The sequence below is a fragment of the Populus nigra genome, chromosome 4 (genome assembly GCF_951802175.1).
Source record: "Populus nigra chromosome 4, ddPopNigr1.1, whole genome shotgun sequence".
Classification (NCBI taxonomy): domain Eukaryota; kingdom Viridiplantae; phylum Streptophyta; class Magnoliopsida; order Malpighiales; family Salicaceae; genus Populus; species Populus nigra.
In genome coordinates this window covers 22,884,152-22,901,253 of record NC_084855.1, presented here as the reverse complement: position 1 = coordinate 22,901,253, position 17,102 = coordinate 22,884,152, and the positions used below count along the sequence as shown (strand labels likewise).

Here is a 17,102-nt window from a genome sequence, read left to right as displayed (position 1 = left end):
CACTCTTAATTAAATCAGGGTTTATTTAATTTTGTTATGCTTGTTTTTGTTTTTGTTTTTGTTTTTGTTTTTGTTTTTACATATTAAAAATATTTTAAAAAAAAATTAATTTAATATTTTTTTGATATTTTTAGATTGTTTTGATGTATTATTTGTTTTTACGTTTCAAAAATATTTTTAAAAAAATTAATTTTTTTTATTTTAAATTAATATTATTTTGATGTTTTCAGATGATTTTGATGCGTTAATGTCAAAAATAATTTTTGTTTTTAAAAAATATTTTGATGTATTTCCGAGTAAAAAACACTTTAAAAACCAACCACGAACCACATTCTCAAACACTCTCTAAATATTCACGATGCTCCTCATCCATCTCTTCAATTATCTGTTTTGCAATAAAAATTTATTTTGATACTGAATATTCATTTTTTCTTGACTTAATATAATGAAAATGGATTCTATATTAAATGTTTTTGGATAATGTTCAACCGGAATTTCAAGACTACTCGTTAACTTTTATATATCTTAAAGTATTAATTAGTCCCATGGAAAAAAATAAATTATAACCATTGAATTTATGATATCTGTTATATCTTAAGATCAAAACACTCAAAATACATGGGATTTCTTGAAGGATTTTGTTGATAATATATTTGATACAATTAATTTTAATACAATTGGTCAGATATAATTGTTCCAAAGAACTTTGCATCACCTGTTTAGGAGTGTGGTTATAGTTGTTTTTCAAAGTGTTTTTTGTACTGAAATGCATCAAAATAATATTTTTTTATTTTTAAAAAATTATTTTTGAATTCAGCGTATCAAAACGATTAAATACACAAATAATATTAATTTTTAGTAAAAATAATTTTAAAAATATTTGAGAAACACGGTTTGCACCGCAATTTTAAATATTATCTGAAAAAAAAGGACTCACTGAAAATAGATTTGATGTTGATAATATGGGTGATGAAACGAAGAAGATTTCACAATATAATTCACGTGCTGAGCTTGAATTTTCTTTCCCTTTCACAATATAATATCAAAAGTAATTATTTTATATATCATAGTAGTTGGTGTTAAATCATACCATTGTTTGAATCAATGAACACCCCCCTCATCATTGAGAAATTAATTATATGATATTAAAGCTACAACTATTTCTTCTTTTCATATTAAAAGGAGATGGATAGAAGAAAAGCAGATAAATTCTTCTTATGTTTTTTGGGTGGAATTATATGTGATTTTTTCTTATTTATTTCTCTTTTTTCTGTGTTTATTTCTGATGTTGTAAGTATTATTAGTTATAGCAGGAGTATTATAAATTTTTTTCCCATATAATTGATATTTTAAATTGATATTTTTCATTTGAAAGAAGGTGCTGTAGTTTTTACGATCTTTTTGTTCTAAAACTTCGTTTTACATTATAGTATGGTGTAATAAAATATGTTTTTTTATGATAAAATAACTTCAAAAGATACTTAATTTTCATTTAAATCGTAACTATGAAGATCACAATTTAAAAAATAATAAAATAATGTCAATTTGTTTTGAAGAACGTCCAAAATGGTGGGTTCAAATAATGAGTCTAGAGAGATTACGTATGGCCCAAGCAATTGTGATTTTATGGAGAAACTTCGGGCACCGTAGGGCACAGGAAATCCGTCACATCATTTCCTCGAAAAGATTCGTGAGCCCTAAGAATGATGACAGTATGGCTAGCTTGTCAGGAACACCAAGTTCCCATCTGAAAGCAGGATCATGCCCATTTCAAACGATACATACCTTTCAAACCTAGCTATGCAAGAATCTGAGATGATCATTTCAGCAAGTATGCAGATAGAATCAAGATTTACAGCATGAAAAGTCTACTCCATTAACAACGCCCCAACAACTCTTTGCCAACCTTCTGTTGTTTTCCCTGGAATCCTTCTCATTGCTTTGAACTGGTACATAAAACTCCATAGAAATCTTACTTTATTGCACTGGAAATGTGCAAACCCGTTGTGGTTTTGTTTTTTTTACCTCCTGTGTGTCTTGTTTAGGGCTACATGGCATAATTGTAGCTCGTAGGCTAAGTTTCACTTCAAAATTGTTTTAAATATTAAATTGGTCAAATACAAATGACCCATTAACCCGCAACTTGATTGATTCGGTAGAACTCGGTGAGACAAAACATGGTCAAGTTCAAGGAACTTTTTTCAATTGAAACAACATATAAAATGATCAACTTTAGATTGACATGGTAATGAACTGAATCTGAAAAACATTAAGTATTCTTTGTTTTATTTGCCATGATGGAGCTCCTTTATCTCAAAAGCACAACAGTGATAAAAACTGAACCGGTGGATAATACAAGTTAAGATAAATCATCGCGATTGCTCTGGAAATCCATTGTAAACACATTAGTTTTTTCTTGTTTCTAGAATTAAATTGACCAATCTTGAGTCTAAACATTCAATTCAATGGCGTGATTGAGTTTCTTATGTGACAGCCACAGGAGAAGAAAATACTTGGCAAAGATTGGTGTTGAATTGGTAGGATGAAAGATAAGATTCTACCTCCAAGGAGAAACTCCCATGTCCGATGGCAAGTACCCTGGAAGTTGGATTTTGGAGGTTCATTCCATAACTAGAATCTCATAGAGGAGAGCGGACCATGTCCCATAGTTACCTTATTTTGACAAGGATCAAGGTGCAATCCAAAGCAAAACCTGCACAAAACCTGGCCCAAAGGGGATGGCTTTGGATGGCGTTTTCCATTTGACAAAAAGCCTCCCCCCTGCTCCTTGTGACAGAGGGCGTGCAATATTGTCGCATTTGTTTAATGAGATTAAGATCTAAAGTTTCAGCTGCCACCCCATCATACCAGCTTATAATCAGCCTTCTCAATGGGGGCAACCATATAGATATGAGTTTATTAACTCAAAAGGGGCTCGTACTTGAATATCAAAAGAGGAAAGCTACCGCTAGTGCTTAGAATTTTCATACCCACCCTTTTTTCATTTGCTAATACTCATTACATCCGGAGTTCAAATGCCTCATTCAACCAAATTAGATTCAACACACAGCAGCAGAATACATCAGTCTGCACCAAGTTGTAAAACATGGGTACACTGGAAACAAAAGAAAGATGAAAGATGAACAAAACTAAATTGATCGAAACCGCATATTTTATAGTCTGAATGCATGGCTGTATAACTGTAAGATAGTTAACTGACAAGAAAACCATCACCTACATCTGCAGCTGCCTACTGCTTGGCAGGAGTAGTTGAAACATCAAAACCAGGAGGGATGAAGACAACATCATCCCAAGTTGTAGCAGAACCCTCCTGCAAAATTTTATTTCTTGTCATTTTAGCCTCGGAATTTAAAATCTTCCGTGTTATATTTCCAGAAGATAGGCAAAAGAATTGCTGTAACAAAAATGTGGATGAAATCATCCCAAATAAATGAGAAAGACTGTTATTGAAGCTCCTTTGTTCCTTATATTCTATATGATCACCCACAGCTTGAAAATGAAAAATTAGTATCATGCCTGTTTTATTAGCCAAGTCAACATACCTTCATACACTTAATTATCTCTTCGAAAACAGCAACCTACAAAACAAAGTTGATAATACGAGTAAAAGCAGCTAAGAAAATGAACGATGCTAATAAAAGATGGCTAAAAAAGCAATACCTCAATATCCCCCTGCTTGAAGGCAGGATTTACTTTATGCTGCTCACGGGAAGCTCTTAAAAGTGATTTTTCTAAATCCTCCTAGAAAAACAACCAGGGCAAGAAAAATGAAACCACAACATAATTAACCAGAATAGTAGTAAATAATAATAAGGTCATCTTCTTTACTAACCTTTCTAAAAAAAACTGGACGATAGCTTCTGTTTTGACTTTTCAATACCAAACTCCTTGACTGAAAAGAAAATATTTCATTGATTCAAACTTTTATAGTCCAGAAATCTCTGAAAGAAATATGAAAGAAGGCTTATGTCCAATGACCAAAGGTAAGTTCAAAGAAAAGAGAGAAAAAAAAAGTAATCTTCTAACAAGCCATGGTGGAGGAAGAGCAAAAGCCAACTCCAAGGCTTGACCAAGCATTGACCAGATTCAAATCTACTAGGATAAAAAAAACTATATAGAAACAAAAGGAACAAAAAAGAATAAGTCGTGTCACAAAGAGTAAAGAGGGATATCAGGACAAGCAAATTACGATTTTTCAATTTTGCAAACCTCAATAGACCCATTTCCCAGTCTGAAAGTGTGGAAAACCTCTGTGGCAAATGGACACCAAACTCCAGAGGTGAAAGCCATTATTTATGTGATCATGCAAATGCCAATAGAATGCTCACACAACACTCTACGGGTATTCATTATTGTTACTTCATGGACTCATCAATCTCAAAATGAAACCTCCTAACTGTGGCAAGTTGACAAACAAATGTATATTTCACCGACTAATTTAGTTCAATATCTTCAGTCTCAACTGAGGAAAACTGAAAGAAATGGATAGCAAATATGATCACGTACTTGCTAGATTGTAATCAAGAAAGCTGTAAAGTAAGGATAGGAAATATACTGGTACTGTTACCTTGCCATGAAAACATTAGATATTTACAGAACTAAGTTATCAGGCTCAGAGCAATCTACTTTACCTCGTCTAATTCTAACCATAAGAAACTAGTTGCAAGTAGTACAAGGACAAAGTTAGTTACTGGATTCTTACCCTATGAAGGATGAAATGCAGTTAATGCATGGCATAAGTTGTTCATTCCCAAAAATTGATTCAGTTTCCTCAACAACAATTCATGGGAAAAAAATGCTTCATTTATCATTTACTCGATATAATTATTCACTTGATCAAAATCCCAATTTTTTTATGCAGCATCATAGTTATCCAAATAATCAATATATCAGAAGGAGAACACTTATGAGAAGACGGGTTATGTCCTTGGAACCTGGAAAACTGGAACCCCGGAGAAGCAATCATCAGATAAACCAACCCGCTCTCTTTCCTACAACAAAATAAGCACAATGCAATCAATAAGTACATTTACACAAACAGAGACCCCTCATTTATAAGAAAAATTAAAAGAGAAGAGTAAGTTGGTAATTATAGAGAAAAGAAGTGTTCAAATGAAGGTCTGTTTGTTTTGCATATAACATTTATAGAGAGAAAAATTCACAAAAAGATTTACATTGATAATATTTACAGACATTTTTGCAAGCAATGAAAAAAAGAATACAAGTTATGCTTCAAATTTGGTTCTGATGGTCACCTGGGTAATAATACTCATGGTGGTGATTGTATGTTGGTAATAAGATGATGATGTTGGAAGTAGAGAAGGTGGGCTATTGTAAAGATACAAATAACAAAAATACTTAAGTAGGCTAGGTTTACAAGAAACAACACACATGATTAAGTAAACCAATTTCTAAACTTTTTTCTCCTAGAATGCATAAAAAAGAGCTGATTAACTCTAGTTGCTTACAGATATGCAAACATCCACAGGTTAGGATCAAGATGGTAGCAAAAGTGCTGAAATGCTGGAAATTAAGTTTTACAGCACATACTAGAGCTTTCTTCTCATTAAGCAAAATCCAAGCAGAAGTAAAGTGGAACAAATTTTACAGAACACTCACCATAAGTGCATTCTTGACTTGTGAAGGTTCCGGTATCAACCTAAAGGCCACCCCATCAACTTTTAACTGAAAAACCTGCAAAAGCTCACAGAATTAGAAGGAAAGAAGAAGAAAAAACGACAAATGGAACAGAAGAGGCAAAAAAAAAAAAAAAAAAACGAAACAGAAGAAACCCACCTTGTTTAACGCAACAGGAACAACTTTTGAGCCGCCTTTTCTCATTCCAGGGTCCATGCTCTTCATTTGCTCAAGGAGTGCCTCTGCATCCTCCTGTTTGAAACAAAACAATCCAAGAGACTTCCCCGTTGAAAGCCCAGAAACCAACACGAATTCTTCATTGGAATTACTCAAAGCATACACAGGCACGCCAGCCAATCTCTCTTCAATGGTTTCAGTTGACATGGAAGTGCCTGGTTGATTAACGGGCTCGTGAGGAATTCGAGCCCATAATGGGTTCTTGGAGGACAAGGGAGAGTTGGGGTTGAGGCGTGAGATAAGAGTGTCGAGTGATTGTTTTGCGTGGGTTTGGAAGTTGGGATTGAAGAGAGGGAATTGGTGAGAGAGGTTTTGGAGAAATGTAGAGCAGTGGTCTTGGAGAGTGGTAAAGGCATGGTGGAGGTCAATTTGCGGGGCTTGTTTGGATGCTGGGAAAATTTGTTGGTCGCTGGACTTAGGGAGGAAGTTCATGATTTTCTCTTGAGAATTTGAGAGAGGAGAGGGGAAAACAGGGAGGGTTTATGAAGGCAGAAATTTCAGAGAGATAGGGGGTTCTGCTGCTGGGTTTTAGGTGTGGTTGTCGTTTTTCTTTTTAAATTGTTTTTTTTATTAATTTCTTTAAAAAAACTTTTTGTATAATTTTAATATGAAAATATATATTTTTTTCTTTATAAAACAGCATATACTTTCACTTGAAAAACATTAATATCAAACATACTTATATTATTGTGTTGAGGTTATGAATCAAGAAAACAATTGGGAATACTGTTTTTTTTTTAAATTTAATTTTTTTTATTAAAAATTAATTTTTTTATATGTTTTGGATCGTTTTGATGCACTAATTTCAAAAATAATTTTTTTAGAAATACAAAAACTTTATTTTGATGTATTTCAGCACAAAAAACACTTTAAAAAACAACCATAACTACACTCCCAAATAGACTATAAATACAACTTCAAAAGTTAAATTTATTTTTAAAAAATATAATTTAATTTTTTCCAAACTACAATAATAAAATTATGAAAATATATTGATTTTATTTTAAATATTTTTTTTAAAAAATTAACCCATCTAAATCTCATGCAAGTTTAATCATCATTAGATAACTTAAATTTAACCCAATCAATATTTTAAAGAATTTAAAATAAAATATTAGACTAGACCCCAAATTATATAATTAACCACAAACCAATATCATTTAGCTTAATAATTATGATTTAATATTCGATCATTTTCTGGACAAGCGAAGCCTAAAATTCTTGAAAAAAGTGACGTCATATATTATGAAAAAGAATATACATATTCATAATTAAATTAGGGAGTCTCATGATCTTGCATTACGATTAAAATCCAGTTATTTATGTTTTTATTTTTTTTTGTTACTGTAATTTATCTCTCTCTCTATGGTGTAAATTATAAATAATTACTGGCTATTTCTTTTTTTTTTAACAACTTTTAATTTAATTAGTCAAGTTTTAAATTTATTTTTTAAAATTTATTAATTTAAATTTTATAACTATTAAAAACTTATATAATTATTAACTTTAGAACCTATTAAATTAATTAAGTCGTTCAAACTAATCTAAATACCGACATTAATAATAATAAAAAAAACATGCGACTTTTCTTTATCATTTTGTTTTTTTAACAAAAGCTTCGGATTTTTGGCTCAAGAAAACTGCCTTCATCGTATTATTTCATCATATTATTGTTTTGTGGGGGGTGTTCTAGTTTGTTTTTAAAGTGGTGGTGGAGAGAAAATGAAAGAGTGCAGTGAAAAAGAAGAGCGAAGCGAAGCCACGAAAATAGAGGATGGTTTGTGTCAGGAGATAACAAAGGTGTGTGTATATAGTGATTGGAGCTATTTTTGGGCCTTCCAAAGTGTGTGTCGTGTCATGTCTGTGTTTTCATATGCTTTTTATACAGAGATGAAAGAATTCTTCTCTGGAGATAGGATCTTGGCCAGAAAGCCGCCATACTATCGAACGGTGGATGTGCCGGATATGTGGTTTTCTCCGGAATTTGTTTGGGAAATAAGAGGTGCTGACTTTACAATTTCACCTGTTCACTAAGCTGCTGTAGGTGTCGTTCATCAATCTCATGGCATCTCAGACTGATTCCCAAGATTTACTCGCTCCGTATCAGACAGAAATCCAGAGGAATGTAGCACAGCAGCAGATATAGCTGAAATGTTTACTTCTCAGACAAGGAAGATGGACGTGACAGCTGAAAGATGATCATTATTTCAACAATCTTGTACACGAGCCCTTGTTGCTGCTAAGGTTTTTTTCTAGGCAGTGCGTGAATAGGCTATTCCAATTTCTTGTTTATAAGATGGCCTGTTGCCATGTTTGGCTGTTGCGTAGCCCTGTAATGCTGCAAACATGATGCTTAGTCAATTTTTGAATCATTATTGATTGAATGCTTTCTGCTGTGCATTATTCTAAAAAAAAAAACTAGCTTTGAATTTTATTGAGTTAAGTGGAGGAAACCAAGAATGATTTTTTATTTATTATTAATAAATGTGTGTTCATTACTAAGTGGTATCGAAATATAATAATTTTTTTTTATAAATATATATTTTTAATGACGAATAGCTTATTATATCTTTATTATTAAAAGAAATAAAAGGGACACACATTTATTTCTTATTTATAAAGATCTCTGCTTTCGCCTATAGTCAACTCTTTTGTCTTTCTTTGTATACTACACACATTCACACTTTCTTTCTCCAACTTGGAAAATGGATAGCCAAGACCCCAGAAAGAATCATACACATACACCAGGTTCAATTCTTGATTTTACCCTCTTGCTTTTCTGTTTTATTTATTTCCATGGGTTTTCATTTTCTTTAGTATTAAATCTTGTGTCTTTTTTTGGGTTTCTTCAACTTTTCTGTGGAAAAGGATTTCTGGGTTGTGTTTTTTCTATTCACATTTTGTGGAAATTCACTTTCTTTGTTTATTTTGTGAAGTTGTCTTGGGCTGGTTGGTCCCTGTGGATGGTTGGTGATGTGGGTTTTTGTTGAAACTTGCAGGGCATGGGAGTCATGGAGTTCATGTGTGTCACAGATGTGGGTGGCCCTTTCCGAAACCACATCCAAGTGCAAGACGCATGCGTGCACACAAGAAGATATGTGGAACTCTTGAAGGATACAAGGTTGTTGACTCTGAGGAGACTTCCCTCTCGGCTCTTTCTGATGATGACAATGTTTCTGATGAAGAACCTGAAACCCCTAGTGAGAATTCTTGCTATAGAATCATGTTTTGTTTTTTTTTCCCCCATAAAACTTAGGAAGAGAATGGATTTACTGTTGTGGATGCTTGACTTCATTGTAGGGAGCCTTAGACTGCTCAAGGTTAAATTGAAATAAAGATTCGCACTTCGTCTCTGATCGGGAGAAGCATTGCATTTTTTTTCTTAACTAATACTGGTTAATTTGGCTGCGCAAGGTCCAAAAGGTTTGGAGAGAAGTAGTAACGAGAAGGGTAGTGGCGGAGTAGGGAACATATCAAATAGATCAGAAGACGAGGTCTTTAAGGATGCTGTTGCGGAATTTCCTGAAAGTGGATACAGTTCGGTGACGGGAGAGCATACTAGGGATGTTAAAGAACAGGAAATTGGCCTGGAGTTCAATAAAGCCACTGCTCAAACATCCAAGGATGGTTCGGTTAATGGTAAGCTTTCAACGGGACCAGATAATTTATTTATTTGAGCTGTTTTTTCTGCATCTGAGTGTATAACATGATTGATTTGTACTTGGATAGCTGCAATATTTAATGCTTGTCTGGAGTTGTCCTGTGATTTATTGTGACTCTCTCATGTAAAAGATGCTTCGATCTATTTTTTTTTATTAAATAGGCTTCATTTCATAATCCTGTAAGTTCATCACTGAGTGCATTCTCAAGTATGATGGAGTCATTTTAAGTGAAGGGTAGGATTGGGTCAAATAAGCCACTAGGCATCCATGGAGCGTGCTATATGGTGGTAAGTAGAATTATTTATTAGGACATAAGACAATAACCTCGATTGAGATCTTGGATTGATAGGTGGGGTACTTGAGAAAGTCTAGTTGTGGCAAACACCTTTTGGATTTCAAGAAATTTAGATATGACCATTGAGCTCATTGGTGGATCTTGTTTGACAAGCTTCGTTTCTAGCTTTTTGGCACAATCATGTGTCACTTGGAAGACTGGTTAACGAGAAGCCATAGGGGTTTTATAGTTGGATTGTATATATTTGGATTACATCTGGTTTGCTGTGTGTAACTAATTTCTCTCAACTTTTGTTGTCACATTGTAACTTGGTTGTAAAGAGTTCTGATAGCACAGGATTTGAGTGGTTAGGAAAACTAACAAGTTAAGGTGTGATTAAATTAAATAATGGAAGGGAATCAAATGGAGATATTTCTTTCTGAAAATTGTGTTTTTTCATGGAATATGTATACCTTCACGTGTAATTTAGGCATGTAAGAACTCTCTGGGGTGATTTTAATCTTATATCTTCACGTGTAACATGGTGCTGTGAGACATGCTTGTTTTAGCTTCATTTCACAGGGGAGGTAAATCATTTGTGCATGCATGTAGGACACAGGACAATATCTGTGGATTCCATATTTTTTTTTTGTTTTTAATTGAGTTAAAATAACTTCTGATGTGGGCTCGTTTTGGAAACTTTCTCTTGTACTCCACCATCGATATTTCGTACTAATTTTAATTTTCTGAACATCACTTCTGACCATAGATTTTCAAGACAATTCTGGGAAAACTCAAATCATCTTGTGTTTCCTTGAATGTGAATAATTTTGTATTTGCAGTGTGTTTTGAATATGATGCTTCAGTCATTAACTGTCCATATGACATTTATTTAAACCTAGGGGTTTAGACGATTGTGAAACTCAATTATGATTTCTTGCTTTTACCCTTTCTTTTCCGAGGAAGGAAAATAATGAGATTCTGAGTGTATGTGCACGAGTAATTCCATGTGTGGATTAATTGATATCCCGCAGTCACTTAACAATGGACGCACTATACCCCCCTGCCAAAAACAAAGGGGGTAGACAGATTATTTGTGGATATAGGATTGTTAAAATTTATATCAGCGAGCATGTTGTCTATGTATGAAGATTGTTGCTTTATGAAATAATGCAGTTACCGGCCCACCTCCTAGCAATTCAGCCGACCCCATCCAAATGCAAAGTACTGAAGCTCCAGTATGCAATCTGTCTGGAAAAGCACAAGAGTCCCTAGATCATGACTCAAATTCTACCATTGGCTTCATGACTAGACCTTTAATAGATTGCAGAGATGAAGAATCTGGCTTTGAGTATAGCCATGATAATGAAGGTTCAGCATGTGACTCAATCCCCATCAAACTTGAAACACAAACAGATGCATTACAAGAGAATAAGAAGATTGGTGCTGGAAAGGATTTGTCAGAGACTGATGCAAAAGGATATGAAGGAACTAAATTTGATGCAGGGGAAGCATCTGAGATGGTATCCAAGTTGCAGAAGATGGAGGATGTAACTTCAGAGCCTGTGCCTACTGCAGAATCCCTTAAATTGAAGGAAGGCCATGCAGATGTTTTAGCCTCTGGAATGTCTTTAAATAATCTCTCCTCTGAAGTTAAATCAGATGAACCTGTTGATTCTTCTTTTGATGCTGCTCAGACCAAGGGGGGTGGTGTTCAAGAAATGGGCTTGACTGATTATGTCAATTCAACAGACAGCTATGATAATAAGGGAGAAGGGGATGAAAATGTGCATGTGCTTATAGTTCCCCATGACTTTCCTGTGGTAGCCGATGCTGAGAACATGGTTAAAGGTTTTAAAGACCATGAAGGAGGGAAATTACCCAAACTTATAAATGTGGATTCATCTGAAGTATTTAATAATGTTAAGGATTCTGGCACTAAGGACAATCCTTCTGGTTTTAATTCAAGGCCATTGATCAAGGACACCAAAGTCTCTACATCAGATTTGCATGTTTTGGATGATAATGTTGAACCCAGAGGTGTGGCCAGCCAGCTTATTGTATTGCCTGATGAAGCAGAAGATGATGTGCCCCTTGAATCAGAAGTTGGTGTAACAGATGTTGTGGTAGGTGACCTGGAGAAGAGCATTTCTGTTCAATCTCCCGAAGAAGTACCTCGTGATCATTGTGAAACTTCATCTCTGACGAGTTATCTAGAGCACACTACAAACGCCATATCTGTTACTAACACCCTGGTAGTGCCAATAGATGCTGAAGTCAGGCAGACAAACTTAGATGATACTGGTAATCATGATAAAGATAAAATTGAAAGTTCCGAAATAGCTGTAAATGACATAAACAAAAGAAATGCAGTGGAGAATTGTGCGGAAAACAGAATACCAACTTCTGGACATGCTAGTATTCCCGCCGAACAAGTTGATCGAAGGAACAGCGTACTTGGAGATGTCAATGCTGATGCTCATGAAGAGGGTAAAATAGAAAGATGCAATGTGTCTAAAATTGAAACTGAGGGTGATTCTGTACCTGGATTGGGGGAGGAAAATCTCCTGAGGGAGCCAAAAGCAACACTTGAATCTGCTGCCAATGTTGAATACCATTTTACCTCAGAGAATGAAATTAATGTGTGTGGGGGTAAGCTGTCAGAACATCAACACATAGATTTAGGTAGAGTGTTGGAGCTTCAAGATAGCAAAAAGGAACCTGAAAGCAATAGTATGGCCAATCTACAAGAGCATGATGGCAAAGTTAGTACAGTTGCTGAATCAGATGGCCGTGGAGATGTTGAGGTATTATGGGAGTCTTCTGAAGACAAAATGGTGAGAGAGCCTCTTGTTTCTCCTCCAGAGATTACATTTTCCCTTCAAAACCCTTCCCCTATTGCAGATAGTCATGCCAGAGATTTCCTTGCAGTTGCATCTGGGAACACATCTGACTTTTTGCCTGTTGAAGGTGATAATAACTTAGTTACACAACAGGTTGTTGCATCTGGTACTGACTTTTCAGTTGATTCAAGTAGTCAAACTGATAGTTTGGAAGCTCATTGGGGTTCCGTTTCAGGTATGTTTGCAATTCAATTTTGTTTTAGTTAACTCAATAACAGATTACCTTGGATTTGGATCTACCATCTCTATCTTTCTACCTTTTGTAGGTGTGAAATGTAGGGCGTAATTGGGACCCAGAGCCCCCTAATATCTTGCATTTGCATGATATAAAGTGTTGTATAGAATCACCATGGATTAGTTAATTTTGTTAGGTGTTTTAAATGATAGTTCCCAAACAAACACTTGTTACAATTGCTACCTTGTTTCATTTTATTGGTTAAAATTGATTAGGATGAGCTCCTTGAGCATTGATAACATGTGTTGTAAGCATGTTTGCAAACCATTCTTTCCATGATGCTACTAGTTATATGCATATGTATTTTATTTTTATACATTAACAGAACAAGTTGTCTTGTTTTCATTAATTCAATCTATTTTGTGATTTTTAATCCTTGAAATAGTACTTTCCACCCAATCGGATATACCGACTATTCTTGATGCTGAGACTTTGCCATCAAATGGTTCCCAAGCATTATCAGAAGCAGAGAAAGCCACCTTGAAGATGCTGAGAGCTGCTTCTGAGACACAACATGCTGATAAATCAGATGTTTTTGAGGCCCCTTCTTTCATGACATTGGTTGAACCTACAGATGGGATTAACCAGAAAGCCGATGCATCTGAAGCCCAGACAACACAGAACCCTCAACAGCCAAAAGCTGCTTCTGTACAAGCTGGTTGGTTTCCATCCATTACTAATGTTGTTAACTATTCTCCAGGGAGAAAGAAGAATGAAGAGATTATGGCCAAGGTCACGAACTGGAGCACAGGGAAACAACACCCTCCCTTGAAGAGCCCACAACATGCTCCGAAAATCCTTTTGGGTAAGGCAAACATGGAAACCAAATCCAAGTCTCCAGATGCTAAGGAAATCCCAGTTGACAAAGGTGACCCTGCAGCTAATAGTAATGGCACTTCACCTAAAACATTGAGCCCGATTCTGGTTCCTCAAGAACCTGTGGGTGAGCCTGTCAAGGATGAAGAGAAAACATGGAGTCTTCCAGCAAGGCACCCTGCAGATATTAAGAGTGAGAAGAAAAAAGTCAAGGGAAGACCACACTGGGCACAATTTGTTTGCTGCTCATCTGTAAACGAGGACAGTTAGAGCCTTTGGCTATAGAATATAGGAATGTTGATGCATGCGGGATGGTTCCCCACTGAACTAGCTATAGTAAAGATTTGTGCTTGTTGAACTCTGACCACCATCACAATATTATCCTACATGGTGCTCGGTGTAATTTTGAACTTTGGTGGACTTAAAAGTACATATGTATGGCTCATCAGATTAGTATTAGCATTGAAGAGTGTTCTAGTGCGGGTAGCGTCGATTTACCAGCAGTTCTCTCTTTTCTTCCTTTTCCCTTGTTCCTTTTCCCTCTAGTAATGCGATATGGCCCTTGTGGAGTCATGCCTGTGTTAACAATTATTGGCGGACATGATAGCGTCCTAGGTGCAGGATGCTGTAGAGGAGGGTTTTTCCAGATGATTTGTGATTTTATCTGAAGTCTTCAATTTCATCGTCATCATCATGGGATGAAACAGAACGAGACTCAGCAGTGTTTTTTATGTTCAATGTTTTCCTTGGTTCATGTCTCTTTGCCTCTTGACTATAATTATAATTCAATAGGCAGTTCCTGATTCAGTTAATTTCCCTAATATTCTTTTTAATTCCTCATGACTTGTGTTTCTTTGTTCTGACAATCCTGTGATGAGCTCCAACAGGCAGTATGAAGCTAGAAGCTTGACTGGAGGAGACCCAAAACGCAGCAGCCTGCACAAGTCATTGCAGTGGATGCTGACCTTGGAAAGCGGCTGCTTCCTATTTGAAGGGTTGATAAAATTTTGCTTAAAATAAACATAATTATTCAACCTTCAATTTTACTTAATAATTAAAAAATGTTTTTTATTTAAATTTTTATAAAAAAAATCCAAGTCAATTCGACCAAATGCAGCTAAAAAAACAGTTGAATAGAATACTTGATAGGTATTCGGAGGAGTACGACATCCAATTCAATTCAATCAGATATGAGCAGTGATTACAATTTTAAAAAATATATTTAACTATATCGCTATTTTAGAGATAAAAATATATTTAATTAAAAAAATATAAAATAAATCAATTTTTAAAATAATTTTAAAGTTAATATATGTAGTTTTTTTTTTTTTTAAAAAAAAGACAAGAACATATTCTTCTATTGTAACGACTATCTCTATTCCCGTAGTATAAAGTTTATAGTAAAAATCTCTATTTTTTATTTTTATTTTGTAGTTTAAAAGTATAATAAAAATTATTTTTTAAAATATTTATGGTTTAAAAACATATTAAAATAATTAATATAAAAATATCATTTATATATTATATACTTTATAGTTTATAGTATTGAGTGCAACAACATCCAATCCAATTCAATCAAATACGAGCAATGATAATGAGCAATAATAATTTAAAACTAGAAATTTTTTTAAAATACATGATTGGACATAATAGAAAACCGAGTCTAAAACTCGATGCAAATAGGTTAAAACAAAGTCGATGGCCTGAATTTCACCGGGTTTTACAACAGTGGTAGGATGCATGCTGCTAAGCCTAAGATGCTGGTTAATTATTTAAGAAAGAACAGAGAGGTGGATAAATTAAGAAGAGAGGCTATAAATAATTATTTCTTTATTCATATAAATTTCTTGAGCACCCACAGTTAACATATATGAACATGGTTATTACATACAGACTCGTAAAACAAAGACAAAAGATCAGATTACTTAATCTCTTCAACTCATGTTGTTACAGTTGATTATCACAATTCAACACCTCAAGATCTTGATTATCTTCGTTTTAGTGTCTCATTTTCTTACCCTCAGTCCAATGGAAGGCTCAAAGGCAAGCAACTCCTTGGATCGAAGCCAAGGCTTGACCACAAGCACCGAATCAAACATAAGCTTCTCTTCACTCTGTGTGGTTGCCTCAATCTTTAAATAATACTTCACCCCAGAAACCACCTGCGTCTGTGCCTCCACCACTTCAGAGAACATCAGCTCTCCAACTTCACCACCTTTCCCGTACGTGCTCCTGTGGTTGTTGAACTCCTTCACGGAGAACCTTCCCAGCTCCTGAATCTCCTTGTTAGTCTTCACATCACTCACCTTGGCTCTCCCGCCTACCATCCCTCCGCCGTTTCCACTCACTCCTGACACAAGAAGCGTGTAGAGAACGAGAAAAACAAACAAGGGTGCTGAGGACTTCACAAGTCTTGCCATACCTAGCGGGTGTGTTAGTTTGATGAGAATGATGAAAAGACCAGATGAGCTATATAGAGAGAGAGAGAGAGAGAAGAGGGGAGGAGGCGTGTGTGTCTTGTAGCAATGAGTTTGTGGGGACGACGGAGATCAGAGGCTGACACGCAAATTAAGGAGGTGTACGTGTAGTGGGTGTGCATGCACCAACGGCGTGCCGCGTAATTGAAAGATGCATGAGGTAGGTGAGGTGGCTAGACGTAGTAGGGAAAACGACAGAAGGTGTGAGTTTTTGATGGGATGTTCTGTTTTTCTCAGAAATGTAGCCGTATCAGCTTTTGTACTTTGAGAATTTTCGTGGATTCGAAAGAGTGGGTGGGTTGTTCTTTGCATGGTTATTACCCGGTTAGATGAGTCAATCTAGTAATTTGTTGAACAAAAACTTAATTTGAATTGAGTTTTATTTCATAAAAATCCACCGTTAAGTTGGTTACAAATTATGTTTATATAATTTTAGTCTGAATTAGGGTTTTTTTTAAAAAAACAATGTTATTTCTATTTATTTTTAAATAATTATAGTTCGAAAATTGACCCGTAAATCTCAACTCACGATGAGTTCTTGAACCGAGTCGACCTCCTTCGGTTTTAGATGGGGGGAGGAGGAACTAGGAAGAGTGTGAGTGTGCTAATTCTTATCGTCTAGGGCTTTGCTGCGTTGTTATGTCGTGGATTGTGTGACTCGTTTCCAGCTGGTATATGTTCTTCTGAGGGTAACGTTTTCTTTTCTGTCAAAAGGGAAATAAAACAAAAAAGCAGAGCGTGAAATCATACATGTTCATTTTGACGACAGGAATAAAAATAAAAGAAAACAAGAATCATGTGACCTAGCTCGCTAAATTTTCAGTTTGCAGGGATGGCTAA

At 35.2% G+C, this 17,102-nt stretch overlaps 3 protein-coding genes across 5 annotated transcripts; 1 reads left to right on the top strand and 2 right to left on the bottom strand.

The window, feature by feature from the left end:
* Positions 1 to 2,972: 2,972 nt before the first annotated feature.
* LOC133691553 (protein TIC 22-like, chloroplastic) lies at positions 2,973 to 6,434 on the bottom strand. Of its 2 annotated transcripts, XM_062112104.1 has the most exons (8): positions 5,818 to 6,434; positions 5,641 to 5,715; positions 4,956 to 5,012; positions 3,854 to 3,913; positions 3,682 to 3,762; positions 3,564 to 3,599; positions 3,239 to 3,331; positions 2,973 to 3,115 (listed from the first exon to the last, which is right to left on the bottom strand). In XM_062112104.1, exons 1-7 carry the CDS (start codon positions 6,325 to 6,327, stop codon positions 3,251 to 3,253), a joined length of 900 nt encoding a protein of 299 aa, XP_061968088.1. In that variant the 5' UTR covers positions 6,328 to 6,434; the 3' UTR covers positions 2,973 to 3,115; positions 3,239 to 3,250. The 2 variants fall into 2 exon arrangements, with proteins under 2 accessions (XP_061968088.1, XP_061968087.1); XM_062112103.1 differs by having other exon boundaries at positions 2,973 to 3,331.
* A 1,160-nt stretch (positions 6,435 to 7,594) lies between these two features.
* Positions 7,595 to 14,265, top strand: LOC133691552 (uncharacterized). 2 transcript variants are annotated; one of them, XM_062112101.1, is made up of 5 exons: positions 7,595 to 8,139; positions 8,895 to 9,095; positions 9,310 to 9,534; positions 11,008 to 12,909; positions 13,355 to 14,265. In XM_062112101.1, the coding sequence occupies exons 2-5, from the start codon at positions 8,972 to 8,974 to the stop codon at positions 14,053 to 14,055; spliced, it is 2,952 nt and encodes a 983-aa protein (XP_061968085.1). In that variant the 5' UTR covers positions 7,595 to 8,139; positions 8,895 to 8,971; the 3' UTR covers positions 14,056 to 14,265. The 2 variants fall into 2 exon arrangements, with proteins under 2 accessions (XP_061968085.1, XP_061968084.1); XM_062112100.1 differs by lacking the exon at positions 7,595 to 8,139 and adding an exon at positions 8,486 to 8,643.
* A 1,330-nt stretch (positions 14,266 to 15,595) lies between these two features.
* On the bottom strand, positions 15,596 to 16,611 carry LOC133692058 (cysteine proteinase inhibitor B-like). Its single transcript, XM_062112733.1, has one exon. The coding sequence runs from the start codon at positions 16,203 to 16,205 to the stop codon at positions 15,792 to 15,794; it is 414 nt and encodes a 137-aa protein (XP_061968717.1). The 5' UTR covers positions 16,206 to 16,611; the 3' UTR covers positions 15,596 to 15,791.
* Between the last annotated feature and the right edge of the window lie 491 nt (positions 16,612 to 17,102).